Below are 23,717 nucleotides of genomic sequence, written 5' to 3'. Positions count from 1 at the left end.
TTCTGGTGCCATGGGTTGTCCAGGTAAGCAACGCACATGCACCTGGCCATCCACGTGATGTAAAAGAAAATGTGATTCATCAGACTAGGCTACCTTCTTGCATTGCTCCACGGTCCAGTTCTTATGCTCATGTGCCCATTGTAGGAGCTTTTGGCAGTGGACAGGGGTCAGCATGGGCACCCTGACTGAACTGCAGCCCTACACAGAACAACCTGCCATGCACTGTGTGTTCTGACACCTTTCTATCAGAACCAGCATTAACTTTCTTTCAGCAAATTGAGCTACAGTAGCTAGTCCGTTGGATTTGACCACACTGGCCAGCCTTAACCCCCATGTGCATCAATGTGCCCTGTCCACCCATGACCCTGTCGCCGGTTCACCGCTTTTCCTTCCTTGGACCACTTTTGATAGGCACTGGCCACTGCAGACTGGGAACACCCGGCAAGAGCTGCAGTTTTGGAGATGCTCTCACCCAGTCGTCTAGCCATCACAACCTGGCTCTTGTCAATGTTGCTCAGATCCTTACGTTTGCCCATTCTTCCTGCTTCTAACACATCAGCTTTGAGGACAAATTGTTCACTTGCTACCTAATATATCCCACCCACTGACAGGTGCCGTGATAATAAGTTGATCAGTGTTATTCACTTCACCTGTCTGTGTGAAGTGTCATCAGCTTAACTTCCTTCCAATATTGGCTACACTGCAAGAAGACCTGCAGTCTTGGGCCAGCCTCTCCATCTAGTGGAAAGGAAGAATTAACTTTCTTTATATCTATATATATATATATATAGATATATATGTATTGTTATGATTTATCTGGGACAAAAGAAAATCCCAGATCAAATTTCACACCCTAATACTTCCCAAATCCAAAGCAGCCTTATTCCTACTCGCGCACCTATTCAGGAGCCTGCCACCTGCTTAGAGGCTTGGAATATTTCCTTAACCTACCGCAAAAGCAATGGATAGGGATTGAGCGCTCAGACATTTCCATCCCCTTGCGTAGACTAGCCTGGCTCATGCCACTGGACGTCCAGCACACGGTAAGTCATAATCTCTATGTCACGGCTATTAAACCTGCCTACAATGGTGCATTTCCAGATCTATAGTACAATTAGTGCTTTGAATGTTTGGAGGATTGTTAACTGTGTATATATATATATATACTTTGGCACTGAGTAGAATATATCCAAGAGTTAGTATATCTAAAAGTTCTAAAATGTATGCTTACGCAGTACTAAACCGGGTATTATGAGAGCAGCATTCTCCTTGCCAACCAACATAATGACTTTATCGCACACTAAAGTAAAGGTGTAAATCCAACAGAACAATCAAAACTAGTAAAGTCAGGCCTCCCTTTATTGCACATTAAAGTAAATGCATCCTTTACGATTTATTGAGACTTATGTAATGCTAGCACCCCTCAACGGATTCAGAGGTGGACAGCGCAGAGTAAGGGGTTTACTCTTGCAATTGGCATGAGGGTTTAATTTGTAAAGGTGTAAACCCCCCAGAACAATCATAAATAGTAAAGTAAGGCCTCCCCATTGGGAATTTGAACCACTGTCTCTATTGCATGAGAGGCGGGGATTCTAACCACTATAACAGGGGTGTCCAAGTTTTTTCTGCAGTGGGCCACTTCATCAGAATTGTATACGTGCGCGGGCCGCACTCATTTTTCACTGTGACAAAAAATATGGCTTTTAATAAAATATGCAGATTAAAATAAAGTCTGTTAGCAATCACACTCCTATCATGCCAAGTCAGCCAGTACATGCTGGTACAGGGTGGCTGTAAGTGATGTGCATACCCCATACTGCTGGCAGCATCACTACACAAGGGGGGCAGCTAGCTATGTTTCAGCATGTACTGGCTGACTTGGCATGATAGGAGTGTGATTGTTAACAGCAATCACAGTCCCATCATGCCTAGGTTCCAGCACTTACACATCCATCCAGTAAATACTGGAACCTAGGCATTATATGAATAAATGTGTGTGTGTGTGATAGCATGGATGTGTAAGTGCTGGAACCTAGGCATGATGGGACTGTGATTGCTGTTAGCAATCACACTCCTATCATGCCAAGTCAGCCAGTACATGCTGGTACAGGGTGGCTGTAAGTGCAGACCCCATACTGCTGGCAGCATCAATACACAAGGGGGGCAGCTGGCCAGGTTTCAGCATGTACTGGCTGACTTGGCATGATAGGAGTGTGATTGCTAACAGCAATCACAGTCCCATCATGCCTAGGTTCCAGCACTTACACATCCATGCTATCACACACACACACATTTATTCATATAATCATTCATTCACAGATTCATTCCCTCAATCACACACACTCATTCAAACACCCTCCCCACCCCCTTACCTGGACTGCAGCTCCTCGATGCCGCTTACAGACTTCAGCAGGGGGCGCGGCCTCCCTCTGCCTTCTCTGCTAAAGCACAGAGGAAGTAGGATGTCACGTGAACTCCGCTTCCTCTGTGTGCAGTCCAGAAGATCCTCCCACAAGTAAGTAGCAGGGCTTGAGGTGCGGCTCGCGTAAGATCGGTTGCCCTGGCTGCCGATCTTACGCGGGCCGCACCTCGAGGTCTCGCGGGCCGCATTTGGCCCGCATGTTGGACGCCCCTGCACTATAACAATGACTGTCTTACTGCGTCTGTTCTCAAAAGTTCTAAAACCTTCATCATTGACTTACCTTAGCCACATACAAAACTTTTGTGAGGCAAGGTTTGTATGCTGGAACAGCTTATGAACACGTTAAGATTTCAGGCTGTGCTAATAAAGATTAGCGACTGGCCCGTACGGGGATCGAACCCGCGACCTTGGCGTTATTAGCACCACGCTCTAACCAACTGAGCTAACCGGCCGTGCGTGTCGAGCTGAATGTAGCATAGTCCAAGGAGAACTCCTACTGTCCACGGCGCGCCTTTTCAACAGTTCAACAAGCAGTAGCTGGCATTGTTGGTCGATTCAGCCATACAGCTCTGCTGACCACCGTAACAACAACAAAGGTTCTGTCATTTTAGCACTCTCCATGGACACAGTCCATATTGACTTGCAAAAGCTAATTCTTCAGCCAATTTCAATAATCCAGCTTGAAATCCTTAACATGTTCATGTTCTAATTTCTCTGAAATCCATCTTTTACTACAAATGTTCGCAACAGATAGCTGTAAATGAGCGGAAATCAAACTTTCTAGAATGCACAATATGTAAAGTAGTACAAAACAGAATTAACGTTTGGATGCTGCAAGTTCATTGAAATGCTTTTGAATTTGATGAAAAGAAATTGAGCAACATAGTAACGGTAAATTTTTAATCTCTGCATGTTCAGCGCGAAAGTAAAATTATTGGAACACAAAGGCTTCTTCCCACTGCATGTTAGCGTGTAGTCGTCGCCGAGTGGTTAAGGCGATGGACTTGAAATCCATTGGGGTTTCCCCGCGCAGGTTCGAATCCTGCCGACTACAGAGATTTTCACTCTTAGAAGGAGCCTATACCGGCATTATTATAACATGTTGTGACTAGGTTGTTTAGCGTTTTGTAAAATTGACTACAAAAGCGTTGAAGCAATATCTGATCCCGGATACGTTGTTGTCCTATTCTTAGATCAACTTCTAGCAAACCTTCTTCTTGTGCGTATATAACAGTCAGATTGACACCAGTATTGTGTAATTCAAATATAAGCAAAATAAATAGCAAAATATAGAAACATAGCCACCCGGCGGGGATTCCTGCCACTATACTAACCAGGACTAGCATTGTATAATGTTGTCCAGCCACTGTGTTATTTATATGACATAGTACTAGCTGAATTGTACATGGACACACTGATTGGAAGATTTTCTCAAATTTGCTTTCCTTTACTGTATGAAAGCTGTAATGGTACCATTTATTAGCTTTTACGAGACAGAGTGGAATGAAAGAAGAACGCCATAATAATTAACTACTAGGATTGGAAGAAAATTAATTGGATGGTGAGGCTACTGGTTCATGGATTTTATTCAGTTTTTCGTCAGAATGTCAAATGCTGAATACCCACCAATGGCCATAGATTTGTGGTCGGGTAACAGACCAATTACATTCCTACTACGCGGAAAAAACGTTAGTAAGTGTATCCCACCAGGCATGCAAGGAACACACGTTGCCCACCAAATACAAGACACTAAGAAGCATATGTGATGTTAAACAAAATCAAAACCATTTTATTTCCAAAGCAATTAGCGAGGAAAATCAAGCGTGGGAATCGAGCACCAGGAGTCAAACACTGCTATCGCTCACATGATGGGCAAGGGTCCCTCGCCACTATATTAACGAGGACTAGCTGCGAGCACATGCTCCATAAGCCCTAAAAACGGTATCAGTGACTTTCGTTAGACAGATATAAAGAGTGTGTGAGAGAAGGATTGTATGCTACAACTGCTCACACACGCACATGTGTAAACCTAATTATGTGAGTAGTCGTGGCCGAGTGGTTAAGGCGATTGACTAGAAATCCATTGGGGTCTCCCCGCGCAGGTTCGAATCCTGCCGACTACGACCCTTTTGTAGCACTTTTTTTCTTTTTTTTACCGGTAACGCCAAATATCTCAGTTTTCAAAATACGAGAACCGAGATTTCTGCATTTTGTTTTTACAAATTGGTCTGTTACAATATGAAGTAAACTTGAGCAACAAAAAAAAAAAGTACAATGCCTCCCCGTCGGGGAATCGAACCCCGGTCTCCCGCGTGACAGGCGGGGATACTTACCACTATACTAACGAGGATTGGCGTTGGTGTGCATTACGCATCCATCCACACACAACTATATTGAGCAAACTGTATTTGTCCCAGGCAGCAAGGCTCGTGATAGCACCATTCGGTCACTTAACCTTGCCCACCTTGCTACAGTCTAGTCACTTTGTTTTTTATGTGACATAGTACTAGCTGAACACACTGATTAGAACATATTCTCCAATTTTCTTTTACTTTGCGGTGTGAGAGCTGTAATGGTACTGTTTATGAGCTTTTATGAGACAGAGTGGAATAAAAGGAGAGCTACTAGGATTGGAAGAAAATTCATTCGATGCTGAGGCGACTTACTATATGTTTACTATAGATCTGGCATGATGGCGGGCTTCTTCACACACACTTGGTGCTCACACGAGACACATAAACCAAATAGCCATAACATTATGACCACCTGCCTATTATTGTGTAGGTCCCCCTTTTGCCACCAAAACAGCCCTGCCCCATCGAGGCATGGACGCTACTAGACCTCTGATGGTGTGCTGTGGTATCTGGCACCAAGACGTTTACAGCAAATCCTTTAAGTCCTGTAAGTTGTGAGGTGGGGCCTCCATGGATCAGACTTGTTTGTCCAGCACATCCCACAGATGCTCGATTGGATTGAAATCTGGGGAATTTGGAGGCCGAGTCAACACATTGAACTCGTTGTTGTGTTCCTCAAACCAGGCCAGATCCCTTTTTACTTTGTGGCGGGGCGCATTATTCTCCTGAAAGAGCCCAATGCCATCAGGAAATATAGTGTCCATGAAAGGGTGTACATGGTCTGCAAAAATGCCCAGGTAGGTGGTACATGTCAAAGTAACATCTACATGACTGGCAGGCCCCGAGGTTTCCCAGCAGAACATTGTCCAAAGCATCACACTGTCTCCACCGGCTTGCCTTCTTCACATAGGGCATTCTGGTGCCATGGGTTGTCCAGGTAAGCAACGCACATGCACCTGGCCATCCACGTGATGTAAAAGAAAATGTGATTCATCAGACTAGGCTACCTTCTTGCATTGCTCCACGGTCCAGTTCTTATGCTCATGTGCCCATTGTAGGAGCTTTTGGCAGTGGACAGGGGTCAGCATGGGCACCCTGACTGAACTGCAGCCCTACACAGAACAACCTGCCATGCACTGTGTGTTCTGACACCTTTCTATCAGAACCAGCATTAACTTTCTTTCAGCAAATTGAGCTACAGTAGCTAGTCCGTTGGATTTGACCACACTGGCCAGCCTTAACCCCCATGTGCATCAATGTGCCCTGTCCACCCATGACCCTGTCGCCGGTTCACCGCTTTTCCTTCCTTGGACCACTTTTGATAGGCACTGGCCACTGCAGACTGGGAACACCCGGCAAGAGCTGCAGTTTTGGAGATGCTCTCACCCGCGCACGTCCCCGATGACGTCACCAGCCCGGGAACATTCAAAACTTGGTATATTTTGTCTCTGAGTGTTTCCAGATTTTGCTGAGCTATAATTCATTGTGACCCTGCTTGTTTAAACAGACTTTGTTGTTTTTCTGGATACCCTGACTCTGCCTTGTTTAGCGGACTCTGATTATTTTCTGATTCCCCGATCCCGGCTTGTTTATACGGACTTTGATGTTTTTCTGAATACCCTGAACCTGGCTTGCATACCAGACTCCGCCAAATATTTACCTTACATTATACCAAGTCACACATGTTGCCCGCAAGCTTATTGGACGCCATGTCCGCTCTCACCCAGCAGGTTTCTTCATTAACTCAAACCGTCCAAGACCTTCAGTCAAGCCATATACAGCTCCACCAACAGCTCCAACAACTACAGGCGGCGCATTCTGCTTCAGGGAATTCACCTATTGCTGTACCCCCGCCTGCTTCATTATCCCAGGAAGGGGCCACGGCGTTAGAACCCCAAGTGGTCCTCCCAGACAAGTTTGCAGGAGACAGAAAAAGATACCACACCTTTATTACATCCTGCCAGATACTGTTCAACCGGAAACCACGTACATACGTCTCTGATTACGTCAAGATCCATACTGTCATTTCTCTACTCCAGGAGGAACCCCAACTATGGGCTCATCATTTACTGCATACCCAGAGTCCTGTCCTGGATTCTTGGACTGCTTTTCGACATGCACTGGATTCTATGTATGAAGATCCGTTTAGAGTTTCCACCACTACCACTAACTACAGGTCCTCAAAAAAGGGCGCTGCCCAGTAGAGGAATATATCACGGAATTCCTCCGCATATCTCTAGAGACCACGTGGAACGAATCTGCGTTACTGGATCAATTTCGTCTGGGCTTATCGGACGCGCTTAAAGATGAGCTGGCACGAGTCGGTATTCCCAACTCCTTGGATGACCTTACCAACTTGGCGACCCAAATTGACCGCCGCCTGAGAGAAAGAAAAGCCGAACAGGGCCCCATGTCCTTTACTCCAGGTTTCAGCCGCTTCCTGGCACTGTATCAGCCTTCGGGACGACAGATTACCGCCCCAGAACCTGTTATTTTTGACGGCGCAGAAGAATATGAAGTGGAGGAGGTATTGGATTCCAGCATCCAAAAAAGACAATTACAATATCTCATTCACTGGAAAGGCTATGAAGCAGAGGATAGGTCATGGGAACTCGCGAGAGATGTGCATGCTCCCACATTGGTTCGTGCTTTTCACTTCAGACATCCCGATCGTCCTAAACCTTTGCGTGTTTTTCTGGTTACCCTGACCCTGGCTAGGGGCATCACTTACATCTATACTAAAAGGGGGCAGGCTGGTGTTATAAATACACAATAGGGTATGGGCAACACACAAGGGGGTTAGGGGTATCACATAAAGGGGGCTGTCAGGGGGCATGAAAACATAATAGAGGCCTGACTAGGAGCAATACACAAGGTTGTGGGGCCATTACATGATAAATCAATACTTAAGGGATTGATATAATTATAAATAGAATGGGAGGGAGGCTAACATTAGAATTTTTTGTAATTCTAAAAAAAAAAAATCTCTTCTGCTCTGGACTACTCTTCCAATGATGCTCAGCCAGTATCATGGTGGGCACCTGGCTGGCTGAGCATCATGGGAATTGTTATTCACAGCTAACATCTGCAGCTTTATCAACTGCATTTCCCATAATGCTCAGCCAGCTTGGGTGTGCTATCTGGGTGCTGGCTGGGGCATTGCCTGGATGGGCAATCTGGATCTTTGGAAGGCTTCTGTGTGCAACCTTGGTGCAAAGTGGTGCTTTGGAAAGTTTTGTTGTTGCAATCAGGTGCTGTGGGTGTATGGGATGTGGGGGCAACAATGTATGGAGGGCAGGAGAATTCAAGTGAAGGGCTCTGACAGGGCCAGACTGGGACTGAAAAGCAGCCCTGGAAACATTTGGAGACCAGCCCCATATGGTTTATCTCGCGGTCGAGCTCTTATACCCACACGCACCCCTAATACATACCCGAGTCACACTATTTGCCATACAAATAACTATAAAACATTATTTTTATCACATTATTTGCATTAAAATACCAGAAAGCAAAAGTGTTAAAAGGCCCTAATAAATTAAATACATTAGACATAATGGAATCAAAACATTTGCTACTACAAAGATTTTTAGGTGAAAAGTTCCATTTTATTCGGTGGAACAAAACAGTGATCACATTATTCTTCACAATATTCTTGTAAGAAACGTTTATTTCATGTAAACTATTTTTTCATATTTAATAAAAGCTGTGATTGAGAAAAATATTTGTTTTGTTTTTATTACCTTTTATCTGCCAACATGCCCCCCCCCCAGTTATGCACATCTGCCCCCAGGCTTGCCACTCTGCCCCTAGAAATGCCCTTCACCCCCCTCTATGCCACTCTGCCTCCCTGATATACCGTATACCCTCATATATGCCACTCTGGCCCATGATATGCCTTTTAACCCCCTATATGCCACTCTGCTTCCAGAAATGCCTTTTAACCCCCTAAATGCCACTCTGCCTCAAGAAATGCCTTATACCCACTCTGGCAAATAGGAGTTTAAAAGGCATATCATGGGACAGAGTGGCATATAGGGGGTTAAAAGGCATTTCTGGAGGCAGAGTGGCATATATATGGGGTAAAAAGGCATTTCTAGAGGCAGAGTGGCATATAGGGGGTATAAGGTATATCTGGCGGCAGAGTGGCATATCAGGGAGGTAGAGCGGCATATATGGGGTTAAAAGGAATATCAGAGAAGCAGAGTGGCAGATAGGGGTTTATAAGGCATATCTGGGGGACAGAGTGGCATTTGGGGATATAAGGCATTTCTAGGTGGCAGAGTGGCATATAGGGAGTATAAGGCATATCTGGGGGGGCAGGTTGACAAATAAAAGGAAATAAAAACAAAAAAATGAATTTTTTCAATCATAGTTTTTATTAAATATGAAAAAATAGTTTACATGTGAATTAATATTTACAAGTAAAACTTTTTTTCTTTTTGTGTAGTCTTATATTCGGGCTTTTTCTTTTTTTCCTAAATAAATATTCAAATATGGGGGGTTGTCTTATATCAGGGATATCTATTAATCGAGCAAATATGGTAAATGCATCCGTGACGATTTCAGTACATTCTTCATAATTATATTGTATGTAGTCGTGGCCGAGTGGTTAAGGCGATGGACTAGAAATCCATTGGGGTCTCCCCGCGCAGGTTCGAATCCTGCCGACTACGTCTATTTTGCCTATTGCATAGAAATGTACAAATTAGCAAGAAGCCCTTTTTTAAAGCTCTTTAAATAAATTAAATCCCATTCATTTTTATGTTTTCATTTGTGGGGATTCTAGAAAACAATCTTCCCCTGTAAACACAGGTTTTACATGCTTTACCATTTCTTGGAAAAATTAGGTCCTTCTCTGTACTGAAAAAAAGAGAAATAAAATTACTGGCCCGTACGGGGATCGAACCCGCGACCTTGGCGTTATTAGCACCACGCTCTAACCAACTGAGCTAACCGGCCTCATATGATCTGGTGTTTCACACATATCAGTTTCAAGATTGTTAACTGACACAGGAGTCTCTATGGCCGCAGTACACATTGATTTGCAAAAACTAATTATTTAGCCAATTGTGTTGAAGTTCTAAATATATAGACATGGGCACAAAACAACAAGGTTTAACATCTTCATGTTCTAATTTTATTACACATGTTCACAACACAGGTAGATGTAAAGGGGTGGAAATCAAACTTTCTTATAATGCACCAATATTTCTTAGGAGCAGGATACAGAAAACTAAGTCAGTCAAATTTAGCCAATTTTGTTGAAGTTCTAAATATATAGACATGGGCACAATACAACAAGGTTTAAAATCTTAACATGTTCATGTTCTAATTCCTCTGAAATCGAAATTTTATTACAAATCTCACAACACAGATAGATGTAAAGGGTTGGAAATCAAACTTTATTATAATGCACCAACAGTTTGCATTTCCTTGTTTCCATCTATGTAGTCGTGGCCGAGTGGTTAAGGCGATGGACTAGAAATCCATTGGGGTCTCCCCGCGCAGGTTCGAATCCTGCCGACTACGTATGTTTTTGTGTATAAATTTGCAGCAAGAACTTTAATTTAATTATACAGTATACAGATTTGCGAGAATCCTTTTCTTCTTACTCATAATCCCCCACTATCTCAGTGTAGAACAGGAAAGCATTCTGTTTTTTATTTGTTAGAAATGGGTGTATTACAATAAGATGTATATTTCTGAGATCAACTTCTAACGCGTAGAATTCAAATGCAAGCACCAAAAAAAAAAAAAACGCAACCTCCCCGTCGGGGAATCGAACCCCGGTCTCCCGCGTGACAGGCGGGGATACTTACCACTATACTAACGAGGACTGGTACTTCAACCACTTCTTCATGTTACAAAGTACTGGCTGGTGTATATACACTGACACACTGATCAGAACATCTCAATTCGCTTTTTACGGTATGTGAGCCGGGATGATTGCTTTCACGAGACAGAGTGAAATGAAAGAGGAACACTGATAAAATTGATAACTAGGATCTGAAGAAAATTATTTGGCTGCTGAGGAGACTGGTTCTGATCTAGATCTATTATAAAAGTGTGCGACAGCAGGGACGGACTGGCCAACCGGTCCGTGTGCCGGTCGGCCAGCAGACTCACATTCAAAACGCCGGCGTCTAATGAAGTTAAAGGGGCCGTCCTGCACACACACCGCCGCTCAATGGTCGTGCCTCAGCACATATTCCCACGTCTTAAAAGGGGTGGGACAAAGATCTGAGGCACGGTCATTGGGTGGTCATTGCACACCGGCCCCTTTAACTTCATGAATGCCTTTTAACCCCCTGTATGCCACTATGTCCCATGATTTGCCCCTGGCATATAGGGGTATAAGGTATTTCTGGAGACAGAGTGGCATATAGGGGGTTAAAAGGCATTTCTGGAGGCAGAGTGGCATAAAGGAGGTTTAAAAGGCATATCATGGGGCAGAATGGCATATAGGAGGGTATAAGGCATATCATGGGGCAGAGTGGCATATAGGAGGGTATAAGGCATTTCTGGGGGCAGATTGGCAAATAAAAGGAAAAAAATATATTTTTCTCAATCACAGCTTTTATTACATTTGAAAAAAATAGTTTACATTAAGAAATAAAAGTTTCTTACAAGAATATTCCGAAGAATAATGTGATCACGGTTTTGTTCCACTGAATAAAATGGAACCTTTTCATCTAAAAATGTTTGCTGTAGCAAATGTTTTGATTCCAATATGTCTATTTATTTGGGCCTTTTAACACTTTTGCTTTCTGGCATTTTAATGCAAATAATGTGATAAAAAGAATGTTTTATAGTTATTTATGGCAAATAGTGTGACTTGGGTATGTATTAGGGGTGCGTGTGGGTAAAAGAGCTCAACCACGAGATAAAACTATATGGGGTTGGTCTCCAAATGTTTCCAGGGCTGCTTTTCAGTCCCAGTCCGGCCCTGTGTGAAAGTAGGGATGAGACTGAAGTCATGGAGACAGGCAGGGTCATGGAAGAAGATAATACTTAGGTATCAGACAGCTGAAAGGCCAGGCCAATTCCTATATATTTTCTCTATAGTGATTACCCTATATCCCTTGTATTACAATATCCCCACAATTTTCACTGAACAGTCACTACATTCTCACTTGTAATCAATGAAGCGTTCAAGGATTTTATTCCGTTTTTAACAGTGTCAAATGCTGCATGCCCACCAAGGGCCATCGATTTCTGGTGAGGCAAGTGACCAACTACATTCCCACTACACAAAATAAAATGAGTTAATAAGCACATCCAAGACATGCAAGGAACAAGCTTTGCCCATCACATACTAACAAGCATTTGGAATATTAAACAAAATCACAAGCTTTTAAGAAATTCAAAACCAATTTATTTTCAAAGCAAATAAACATGAAAAGGAAAAAATAAAAGATTTCATTTTGAGATCACAAAAAAAAAAAATCCTTCTAATTTAAATATTTAAATTGCACACGCTTATGTATTCTTGAACACGGACGACTAAGATTTTAAACGACCAGTGAAAGCATTGTCTTAACAGTACAATAAAACTTTCCTGTTTATTGACACGTGAATAACCAATTAAACCTCCTTAAGTGTATATTTAAGGAAGTTATTTTAATACAAAATAAAAATCACAGTAACATTCACTGGAATAAAGCTTCAATTAAAAGTTTTTTGTGTTTTTTTTTTATTACACAAAATGTAATGTACAATATTTATACACTGTCACCTAGGTCTGTAAACAAAGTTTCCTTGTTGATATTTATCACTTTCAGGAAGCTGTCCAACACAAAGTAAAGTTGTGTTTTCATCTTTGTATTGGAAAAGAAAAAAAATAAAGGAAAAAAAGGAAAGAAAAGCAACAACAAAATATATTGTCTTCGATAAAATACTGCTTTCAACTTCCCACTTAGTTTTGCTTATCACCCTTTAGAGCTTGTAGTCTTTCTAACAAGGGAGGGTGGGAATAATGCCACATCGAAAACATCCAGTCAGACACTGGAAATCCTAAATTATCCTTGTTTAATTTAATTAGGGCAGCATATAAATCTTTTGCTTTTCCAAGGTTTTTCGCAAATGCATCTGCTTGGAATTCAAATCTTCTGCTTAACATGGTGAGGCAGAATGAAAGAACCTGTAAAGAGAGAAGGGATTGTATTTTAAAGTCTACATCTTGTGCTTTTTTTTTTTTTTTTTTTTTTCTTTTCTTCTTCTTAAAAACTCCACTTTACATTGAAAACAAAACCCATTAAAACGTACTGTGCTAAACATTTTAGAAAAACAGAATTCTTATAGACACATATCTCAATAGACTAGTAAGCACAGTGGAGGATGTGAGACGCTGTGTCAGAGTACATTATCACCCATGGCAGTGTTGCTAGAGTTATGTCCAGGTTACTTAACAGGTAAACATAAAGGGAGAGAAAGAAAACAAATCCTCCATATTTTCAGAAATGTCCACAACCCTTTTGTAAATGTGTCTGACAGATTTGGTTTTACCCACATACAGATTGCACATGCAACCCATTAAGGTTAAAATACACTTAATGTGCATCTGCTTCTGAGGGCTATAACTCAATGAACAGAAGTCCATTCGCTTATCTTTTTTAATTAAAAAAAAAATATGCAAAGTTGCTTTAATATATTAGCGCATGTTTTTTTTTTACATTTTTTTGCAGGGAGGCATTGTAGAGTGCACGGGGCACACCATTCTTCAGATCATTATGAAGACGTTAAAGAAACAAATTGCTGGCACAAACAGATGGAGTTTACACTAAAAGTAAATACCAGTTAATTTTTAATGATAGGTTGGCTACAAATGTATCAATACAACATTTTACTTAACCTGTTAGCTTGGAACACTCCTTGGTTAGTTATATTTTAGTACCATTGTGTACAAACTACTTTTAGTGTACCAACTGCTTGCTCCCCCGCAGTTGCTGTCATAACTTCTGAGTGCCGGCATAGCCACCTCTTAAACATAGGAACTGCATTCTCTATGGAGGCTGTGCTGACTAAATGGGCTGATTGGGGACTCAGAGCTCTCCCTTGTAACTAGCCCATTGAGTAGTGGAGCACCCGATTGCTCAAGAAGGCCAGAATAAAAGAATACAGGGATGATATCAAAGACCCAAGTCAAAAAATATGGCATTTAAAGAAAAAAAAAAAGTGCTGTAAGCCATTTTACCAGTGTAGTACAATACATAAAAATAAGATGAACAGCTGAATAGCATACCTCATTGTAAGGAGAAAAGATAAACTGGAAGATAATCATCAAGCCAATCAGGGTGGGTTGTGTAGCATGAAATCCAAAGGCAGAAAAAAGTTCTGTACGGCCAATCAGTACAGCAAACAGGAAAAAGCAAAGGAAAGAATTCATCTGAAGGTAAAACAGACATTGTTAGTCCAACAAGAGTAATTATAAAGTAACAGTGGTGTATAAACCTCCCTCGAAAGCTTCATATTTGATGTAAAACTAACACTGTCCTCAAGAACAGGTATGAAAAAAATGCTCTAAATGTTCATAAGCGATATAGATATATATATATATATATAGCAAATTCGTCTTTTTATGACACCAGCCACACCCTGGTGACTTGTTTAATTTTAGCCACAGAGGGATCAACATTGTAATTGCCTTGAACTGTGAATGAGGCTACCATGGCATGTTGCCCAGTATGAAATACTGCATTAAGCTAAACGAGTTTCATGCTTGTTTGGTTGACAGCAATTCTACAACAAAAAATGCCTAAAGACTTTACAGATCACAGTATCAATTCTGTACATAGTATTAATATACACCCAATATATAAAAAAAACTAACTCATCATTAAAGATAAAATGCAGAAATAGTTTCGGAAAGGTTTACTCTCACCAACCTGACTGATCACAATATTCTTTACAGTGTGGCCCAACTTCCAATGACCTAGCTCATGGCCAAGAACAGCAAGAACCTCTTGGTTATTACAGCCTTGCTTCTTGTTCACATTCTAAAAAAAAAATTAAAAAAAAATATAGTAAAACACGGTTATAGAATTTTCTAAGTAGACGGTCAAGATATGCAGAGTAAACGCCTCCTCCCCTTCAATCCCAGGGGTTTTTGGTTTATGTCAGTTCAGCGATTATTCTCTTTTCCTGCGAATAGTGTACCTGTGTAAACTTTATATTGTTTTTTTCAAGGAGAAATAGAGCTTTCTTTGGATACCATAGTTAAATAATTAGCTGAAAATTTAGAAATGAGAGATTTAGTAAAAACTAGCGAAAATTAGAAAGAAAAATAAAAAACCACCAAATTTTCCCTCTGAATCCTCACAAAATTAGGTAAAGTGATGGAAAATCCCCTCCAAGTTTATCAATTCAGGTGTCCTGATTTCAGAAATACCTAATTTATATAGATTTTCCATACTTTCCCAGCACTTATAGGGAACAAACTATAAGGTGTACATTATTTGTAGAATTTTTATGCTTATGGCTTAGCGGGTTTGGGGGTTGTGAACGGGGGCAGGAGGGTTATACTAGGTAGATGTTGTGTTAGGGCAATGGGATGTAAGGTTTTTTTTTATTATTATCTTTTCTATATTTTTTTATCTTGTGTATATATATTTTTTTTTTATTTATTTATTTTAAATGTTAGAGGTCCTCTTAGGGACCTCTTGAACATGTTATTAATGATGTCACAATGACATCACTTAGCTCGCTGTTTTTTTTTTTATTATTTATTGTATTTCATTAATTTTTTTAAGACTTTTTTTTTTTTTTAAATCATTTACCCACCCCCCCCATATTTCGTTTTTCAGCATGGGAGGAGGGTGAGAAACATGGTTTCTCACTCTCCTCCCCGTGATCCCTCTGCACCTATGACACTGTGATCTCTTTGCAAGTCCCCACAGACTTGCATAGAGATCACAGTGTCTGTGCCTCATCGGAGGACAGGATATCCCCAGGTGAGAGATAGAAAGGGGGAGAATAGTAAATGCATACTCTTAAAGAATGAAGTAAAATATAACGGCTCCCAACCTCTGTAGTACTTTAGAGATTAAAAGACCGGCTAGGCCACTTGGCAGGCAGGACAAAAGCCTGGTTCATGGGACTGTCCTACAAACTATGTGCAATACCAACAATAATTATTTCCAAATAAAACTGTTAATCTGCACAAAATAGTGAGGTAAACAACAAAAGAGCATACAAATTACTCAGCTCTATCCGTCATATCAGCTGAATATCCATTTTATGAGCCTTACTGGTGGCCACTAAACCTTTTGAAGAACCACCTCTAACATTTTCATTAGAAATGGTTCTCATTTTGCTCACTTTGGGTCTGAATTTTGTTTCAGTATTCTCATTTTCTGGTGTCTCCTCCGTGGACTCTTTGTTTAGGGGTGAGTAGTCCTCAAGAAGCGTATCAAATAAAACAATCCGCTTGTTCTTGAAGAAACCATAAAAGTAAGCATTGCTGTGTGATGAGCGCTTTGAACCTATCCAAAAGAAATGTCTGTGTTAAACCGATGGCAAAGCATAAGCTAATAGACATTTAGATAGTTTGTACTTTATGACCTGTGTCCAGAGTGTTTCAATCTAGTGATCTAGAGCCAAACTTTTCAACTTTCTCTACAACATGGTAGTAGTGGGCAATCAGTAAATTAATGGACAGTCAATACTAAGAAATATGGTTATCAGAAAAGAAAAATGTACTTAGGATTTATTCACGCTGCCCGGACTAAGCACCGGGGACTCAGAAGCACCAGTATTTGAGGTCTGATTATAAGACGACCCCGATTATAAGACAAGGGGTATTTTTCAGAGCATTTGCTCTGGAAAAAACCTTGTCTTATAATTCGAGCAAATACGGTATATAACAAAATAAATAAACCCTCCTTTACCCACTACCTAGTCTTTATACATTTCTATATGCATTGGAATCGCCAATATCATTCAAAACAAAAAGGTAGGTATTTACCTTCAACAACATAGACTTTGGTGAGTGGGAAGTCAATGCTCCGTGCCATAGCCTCAATTGCCTCTTTTAACTCCCCCTCAGGTAGTGGTATAAATTTGTCAAATAAGGGTGCAATATAATCTGCATATATTGTAACAAGGACCTAAATGAGAAAGATAATTAATGCTTACGATGTCAGCAATATGTACCAAATCATATTAAACAACAATAACAAGGAGGTAAAATCAATCTCACCAGAGAAACCACCAGCGTAAAGAGCCATGCATAGATGAAGAAATAGTCACCGCCTATTTTGATGATGTACAACAGAAGAGCAGTCACTGGAAGGAGAATGCACTGGGTAACCAAGAACTTCTTTATGGCATCTTTAAAAAAGAATGTCAACGTCTGCAAAACACATACAAAACATAATTATTAGTACCTCATTAAGTGTTTTTCAGTACATCATACTGTTCCTGCAAAGAAACCAGTTTTCTCATTTAGAGATGGGAACCTAGTGTTCATCTTGGGAAACAATGTTTATCAGGCCCATTTCAACCCATCATAAATATGTAAAAAATGAATTTTTTTTAAATTTTTTTTATTTAAAGGGTTTTTGACTGCTCTCCCTGTACTTGCTCTCACCATTCTGTCGTGCAGTTTAAAAAAAAAAACCCTCCTTGACGAAGCTAATCTAAAGAAGTATTAACGCTATATACAATATAAGCCAAATCACTGTGTGGAAAGCCTTTCCAACATTGCAAGTGACTTACAAACAATTAGCGTCCATATCTCACCTGCTGGTTGAACCCGTGTCGTTCCTCGATAACAAAAGTGTTGTAGAGGCTCCATGGAAGACCAGTCAAGGCACTGAAGAGGGTGGCGAGGAGAAGGAACGCCAAGGAATGAACAATCTAAAAGATTTCATATATTTTTATTAAAGGTTATAAGAAATCACTTTACAGCTTACATGTAAGGCAGATTATAGTTATATATTTTTTTTTTTTTTTAAAGTGTACTGAAAAGTAAACATGTGGTTTGATAAAAATCGCTAAGTGGCTTTAATAAAATTGTGTCAAATTAGCGCAACTACGCCTTACCTCATATTCTGAACCAAGACCCATCTGATCCAGAATCTGTTCTGACACATTCCACAGGAAGGGAATGCCTCCTAGAGCAAGGATGAGCTACAGACATAGAAAGCAGTTTCAAGACAAAGAAAAATCAAGTACCGCTTTTGTGGAATGACATTGCAGAGTTATCAGAGCTCATCACATAAAGTACAGATACGAGACACCTTTTCTTTTCTGCTTAAAAAAAAGAGGGCTGGGGAGGGAGTGCACACTGAAACACATACAGCATGTTGAGAGAATTTATTGTTTTGACTTTGCTTTTCACCTCACTTGGACAAATTCCTGCAAAAGCCCTTTTAGATGTTTTTTAGGATGTTCTTTGGCAAAATAAAATGAAGGCTTGATAAGAAGAACGGCCAATTTGATTCCACTACTGATGACAATTTTGCTTGAAACACAATAAACTTGTTTGTAGAATTTGGAAGCCAGCTTATGGGTTTAATAACTTTGTAGTGCTTTATCTATAGAGATCGAGATCAGGGCAAAATATCAAAAGCAGAGGCATCAGCAGTAACAGGATCAATAGATACTTGGATCATGGAATTAACCTAATACACCGATTAACATTATGGTTGAATAACCAAAGAAAATATTGAATATAACATACAGTGCCTTCTACTTCAGAGTATAATCCTGACCAAAAGCCGAAAGTACTTTTATCCAATTGATAAAGACGAGATTTTTCAAACGTTTCAGGATCCATTATGTTTCCAAGTTCTGCTGGGACATGTGTTGTAGTACGATAAATTTTCCGCTGCAACCAAAAATACAAGAATCAATTTTTGGTGTAAGATTTATGTCGCACCATAATTACAATAAATAAAAGAGCATGATTTGGTATGGGACAAAAACAGCTGACAGAAATATATCTACTTGAGCAAAAAGAATAATGGTTAACCAGCCACGGCCTAACTGCGAACTTAGTCGCTGTACGGCAGTGACACCAGGTACAGCCATCAGTTCCGGCTGTCTTTTTTTTCCCTGGACTATGTAGCCTGCCCACATGCAAAAAAACAAACACATTTATTTTATTTCAGTGACATCTATCTGTTATTACGCTAATAGAGAATAATGCGAGACTCATGCCATCATACGCACTTTATGATTGAGTGTCCCCTTCCAATTATTGCTTTTTCCCTGCCTCGCAAATGCATAAAGAAGTCACCTCTTCCCTCCCTTGGGGTCTGCTAATTGTGATTTTGTGTTCCTCGACAAGTAAAGAATGCATATAAAACTCCTATATAGTATATGATTTTTGCTGGCCAAGCTACATTGGACAAAAGGTTAGGAGCCAGATCTAAAAATCTAGGAGTCATGGCTACTTGGCTTCTGGAATTTGACAAGCAAGCTTTACAGTATTGGGCCCATGTACCAATCTAGAAGATCCGCTGCTTGTCAACAAACATTTTTCTTTTAGGTGATGATATGAATGCATACGATTACATTGCACAAACCACAGTTAAATGTGGTTCAGAATCATAAATGTTAATGTGACATGGAGAAATGGTAACATGGCCTGGATGCGAAGTCTCATTGACCTTGTTACAGACAATACTTTTCAACCGTGGTGTCAGTGATGTATCCTGGCCCAGGCTTGGGGCAGATCTCACTTTAGGGCAATAAAGTGCCCCCTCATGACCCTTCGTAAAATGGGCCAGTTACGAGGGAGACCATCCTTCATAGACTTCATTAAAAGGCGGTTGCGCACCTTTAAGATACGGTGCATGAAATTCCATTACAGAGGTGGAGGCACTAAGGTACTGCCCAAGGTGGGCCCCAAAGCTAAATACACACACACACACACACACACACACACACACAGTAAATGGGTCACATGCATGCAAAGTGCTTAATATGGATAAACCGTACAAAAATCTATATTGGTGTCCATGGTGATAGCGCCACATTTTATAAACGTGACGCTGGATAACTCAACATGTACAAGGACCAATGTTTCACCCATCCGTTTCGACCAGTAACCCTTTTTACACACAGCGTCACTAACACAAAGCCAGCTCTCCCTCCTGTTTAACACAGTCTGACATGGACCCCCCGACAGACTGTAGGCCTCCTCCAGCGCACAGTCTTCACTTTTCCCACGCCAATTGTTAGCTAACCTGTCTGCTGGCCAGGTAGGCCTCCCACAGGTACACGATCCATGAGAAGAGCAGCACTGCATAGAAAATCTTATTCTCCACAGACACTTCCGACATTAGCTGCAACATGACGGCAGCTAGAGAATGACCAGGCACCGGCCGGTACGCGAGAAGCAGGCAGCAGCAAAACGCGCATTGACTGAAGCCAGGCACCTCTTGTATGAGCTATTCTGATTCGCTGGAGCGTGGGTGCTGTTTGTAAGCCCTCGTTCCATTGGCCTGAGTGACTGAACGTCCACGCGCATTGGGCGAACTGGCTCGGCTCGATTATGTTATCGATTTGTTGAATTTAGCACTCGGCCCAGAAGGCTACTCGTGATTGGTCAGCGGGGATTGTGATCGTCATTCTGTTGCAACCCATCAATGCGCGAGACGTTAGGGCAGCTTGCCTTTCCCGTTTTTGTTTTAGGCGCTAGAGAGAAAAGCGGACAAGTCGGTACTTACCATGGTGGTCCAAAATACCGAAACATTTCAACAGCAAAGTGGCTCGCACGGTATATAGTTGGCAATATAAAATATGACATCTTTGTTGGGTGGGGGTGGAGTGTTACCGAAGTCTTTCTGCACGACAATTATGTGGGCAACGAACATTGCTACAACATAACGGTGGTGTCGCTTCCCAAATACTTTACAAGAAAAAGAAAAAAAAAAGTTTCGTCATTGCATCAGGAAATTGCAACCAACGTTTCTAACGTTACGATAAATAAACGTCCTTGTATGAAGATTTGAGTTTAGTCAAAAGGTGGAGAACCTCAAAAAAGAAGATGCTGTTTAAGCAGTCAACTAAGCCAACCTATTAAGAAACTAAACAAAAAATGCTTAGCCGGAAATTTTTAGGTCTCAATATACACTTTAAGCTCAAAAGGACAGTCGAGCCCGGTTGTCCTTTTGAGATTAAAGTGCATATTGAGTACCTTGTTAGTACCTTAATACGCATTAAAACTTGGTAAACAAAATAAAATCATTGCCAATCAGTGGCAAAAAATGTGCTTTCTGCAAGGCCAGCTATTGACCAAAAAGAAACCAGACAGGAAGCCTCAATGCCATACACACAAACAAGTCTTTTTCCCCCTATTTAGAACTACAGTCTAGACAATCTTTACTTCCCATAGAGACCTCAGTTACAGCCTTGTCTAACCAGCCATTCGTGTACACATTGGGGCCATTTGTGATAGCTGACAACTATCGGAGTTGCCTGGCACCAAGAACTGCCTTGGCTTTTGTCGCATGGAGGCATGAGCTAGTGGTGGCAAGCAGTGCTTGGCTTAACACAATCTCCTGTAAGCCGAGAAGGGAGGGCTCCAAAAGGGAGAGCGGAATACATAGGGGGATGTTTGCTGAATCCCTCCGTGCATTTGAAAATGCCAATGATAGTCTGCTGCTGTGTAAGAGTAGTAATATAACTCTTTGTGAAGCTTTGTATCCCACAAAGAACCCGACAAAACGTTGTTAATAAATATACTGCTCACCGAAATTGGGTTGTCACAGTTCATTGATTTTAAAAAAGGGTTACATTATATAACCATGGTAAAGAAATTAAAAAAAAATAACTGGCCGCAAGGATTCCAACATTTACGAATCCCCAGTAGACCTGCTTTTGAAGACAACTCTTTGTTGCAGCCCAAATTACTCCATTGTTAAGTTTACGTTTATGAGCGGGGGGGGGATTACATGATAGGGTACCAATGACATAGCGCCTGATCTCGGCATGGTTTTTACCAGCATGCCAGCCAATTGAATTTACAGTAGATCAGCTAGAAGCATACTGGAACCTTAATCCTCCTCCTCACACAGCTCTGGATTCCCATGGTAGCAAGCAGCCCTATTTGGGAGAAATTAAGTAACAATTTTACTTTTTTCTCTGTTTGCAGAAGCTGATGATCAGTCTACAACATATCTGCAGCATTCTCTTTAGTGTAACAGGAAAGCCAGTGCAGTTTAACATTAAAGTGGCAAACATGCTCTGGGGAGGTAAGATGACTGCTAAACCAGTAGCCTCTCCTAAGCTACAGAAAAGTTTTCTCTGTGGTCATCATTACCAGCTGCAAGTTTTTATCATGTATGTACTGACAATGAAAGGGCCAAAGATGACATCAATCAAAATAAAGTGCAGTTAAGCATTAAAGAAGGTTTTAATTCATTGAGTTCTAGCAACCTTCTGTATCCATAAACCTGAAGGCTAAGGCTACTATTGTTGTCAGTTGTGACATCTTGGGTCTTTCCTTGCTGAAATGACCACACCGAGTTGATTCTTTTTGGAAATGCAAATCATGACCTTTGCTGCATAGATTTTTAATAGTAATGTGCCATTCTATTGTGTACCACAGACCTAGTGAAGCTAGTGAGCTTTTTTCACAATAAAGTATAAAACCATGTTGAACAATAGATGAAACAAATAAAAATTCATTTACGTTAGAAAAATAAAACCTTTATTAACATTTTAAATAGATTTTACTTTTTATTAAACAACTTCTTTACTACTCCATCTTCTTTTCTTAATATTCCCCTCTATTCTTATTCTTTATGCCAGACTGGCACATCCCATTTTCCCTACCCCTATAATAACCACCGGCCCCTATAATACCATTTCCCAACTTTTTTCATGAGAGGGTGACATTCCATGGTGTCCAGGAATCCGTTAGTAGCAGCTGCACTTCTGTCACGTGGGCTGGTGAAAGAAGCATTGTCCAAACCATCTTGGTATGCTGAAGGGGACATACCAAGAGTCAGGGTTCAGGTAAACAGGTCGGTTAGAAGCCCAGTTGCAAGGGATACCAGAGGCTCTGTTTGTACCCCAGGATGCATATTGACAGGTAGGAAAGTACAGACAGACAAAAAGGAAAACACCAACGGCTGGATATTATTTTAAAACAGTCTGTATTGGATTAAGCAGACAGGTAAATGGAACACGGAACTGGTCTTGACTGGCAATATGGCAGAAAAAGCCCTCGCACGGGGCACAGTCAAGCCGGGTCAGAATCAGAAAGACGAATCAATGCCGAATCGGAATCCAGGAGCAGAGTCAGAATAAGTTGGGTCAATACCAGGAGATCACGATTAGGAGCCAAATCAGGAGCCAAGAGCAAGGTCAGGATAAGCCAGGTCAAAATGGGAACAGCACAGGGCCAGAAAGCAGAGAATCAGCAAAGCTAAATACACAATGCAAAAGCCCAGACAGAAGGGCAGAGCGGGGGTATAAGGGCAGGGCTACACTAAGGTAACGTGGCTCAGCTAAAATTAGTAGTGGGTGCTCCAGAGGGAGCAGTGACCACTAGTGGCTGCAGATAGGCATGGTAGTAGGTATCAATATTACATAGTCCAGGCAGGCAGGGTGGAATCCTAACACTAAGACATTTTGGAGAATGCTATGCTTCCAACTTTGTTTACAAAGTCAATGCAGCTGCATTATATATTTTAAAAGGACAATTTTAGTTTAAAACTGTGGAGTCAGTTGTTACTATAAACGTACATGTAGCACATACATATCCATTGTGTATCAACACATACAAAACTGTTCAAAGTTTTTAGGCAGGTGTAAAAAAAAAATACTGTAAAATAAAAACACTTCAAAAAATACGTTCATAGCTTTTTTTTTAATCATTTAACAAAATAACAGTAATTTATGGTAGGAAAGAAAAAAGACTTGGGTCCATCCATCCTTCAACCTATCTTTCTTGCTTTTGATCATAGAGCCCTGTCCAGGTCAGAACA

The 23,717-nt window shown here is 41.0% G+C and overlaps 1 protein-coding gene and 4 non-coding genes across 5 annotated transcripts; 4 read left to right on the top strand and 1 right to left on the bottom strand.

Moving 5' to 3' along the window:
- Positions 1-3,394: 3,394 nt before the first annotated feature.
- On the top strand, positions 3,395-3,476 carry TRNAS-UGA (transfer RNA serine (anticodon UGA)). Its single transcript has one exon. It is a non-coding gene; the product is annotated as a tRNA-Ser (tRNA).
- A 987-nt stretch (positions 3,477-4,463) lies between these two features.
- TRNAS-AGA (transfer RNA serine (anticodon AGA)) lies at positions 4,464-4,545 on the top strand. Its single transcript has one exon. It is a non-coding gene; the product is annotated as a tRNA-Ser (tRNA).
- A 4,822-nt stretch (positions 4,546-9,367) lies between these two features.
- Positions 9,368-9,449, top strand: TRNAS-AGA (transfer RNA serine (anticodon AGA)). Its single transcript has one exon. It is a non-coding gene; the product is annotated as a tRNA-Ser (tRNA).
- Positions 9,450-10,223: 774 nt separating this feature from the next.
- TRNAS-AGA (transfer RNA serine (anticodon AGA)) lies at positions 10,224-10,305 on the top strand. The gene has a single exon. It is a non-coding gene; the product is annotated as a tRNA-Ser (tRNA).
- Positions 10,306-12,128: 1,823 nt separating this feature from the next.
- Positions 12,129-20,150, bottom strand: ZMPSTE24 (zinc metallopeptidase STE24). The gene is made up of 10 exons (XM_053454729.1): positions 19,968-20,150; positions 18,458-18,604; positions 17,818-17,904; positions 17,515-17,631; positions 16,973-17,125; positions 16,739-16,880; positions 16,093-16,256; positions 14,661-14,771; positions 14,018-14,161; positions 12,129-12,916 (listed from the first exon to the last, which is right to left on the bottom strand). Exons 1-10 carry the CDS (start codon positions 20,073-20,075, stop codon positions 12,692-12,694), a joined length of 1,398 nt encoding a protein of 465 aa, XP_053310704.1. The 5' UTR covers positions 20,076-20,150; the 3' UTR covers positions 12,129-12,691.
- Positions 20,151-23,717: the final 3,567 nt, after the last annotated feature.

Source organism: Spea bombifrons, chromosome 2 (genome assembly GCF_027358695.1).
Source record: "Spea bombifrons isolate aSpeBom1 chromosome 2, aSpeBom1.2.pri, whole genome shotgun sequence".
NCBI lineage: Eukaryota > Metazoa > Chordata > Amphibia > Anura > Pelobatidae > Spea > Spea bombifrons.
The sequence above is the reverse complement of the archived record's forward strand: the minus strand, read 5'-3'. Positions and strand labels throughout refer to the sequence as shown.

Coding starts and splice junctions, on each gene's coding strand:
- ZMPSTE24 (XM_053454729.1), bottom strand. CDS start 20,075: ATGTTGCAGCTAATGTCGGAAGTGTCTGTGGAGAATAAGATTTTCTAT. Junction 17,126..17,514: donor GACACGGGTTCAACCAGCAG/GTGAGATATGGA, acceptor TGTGTTTTGCAG/ACGTTGACATTCTTTTTTAA. Junction 12,917..14,017: donor TCTTTTCTCCTTACAATGAG/GTATGCTATTCA, acceptor CTCTCTTTACAG/GTTCTTTCATTCTGCCTCAC.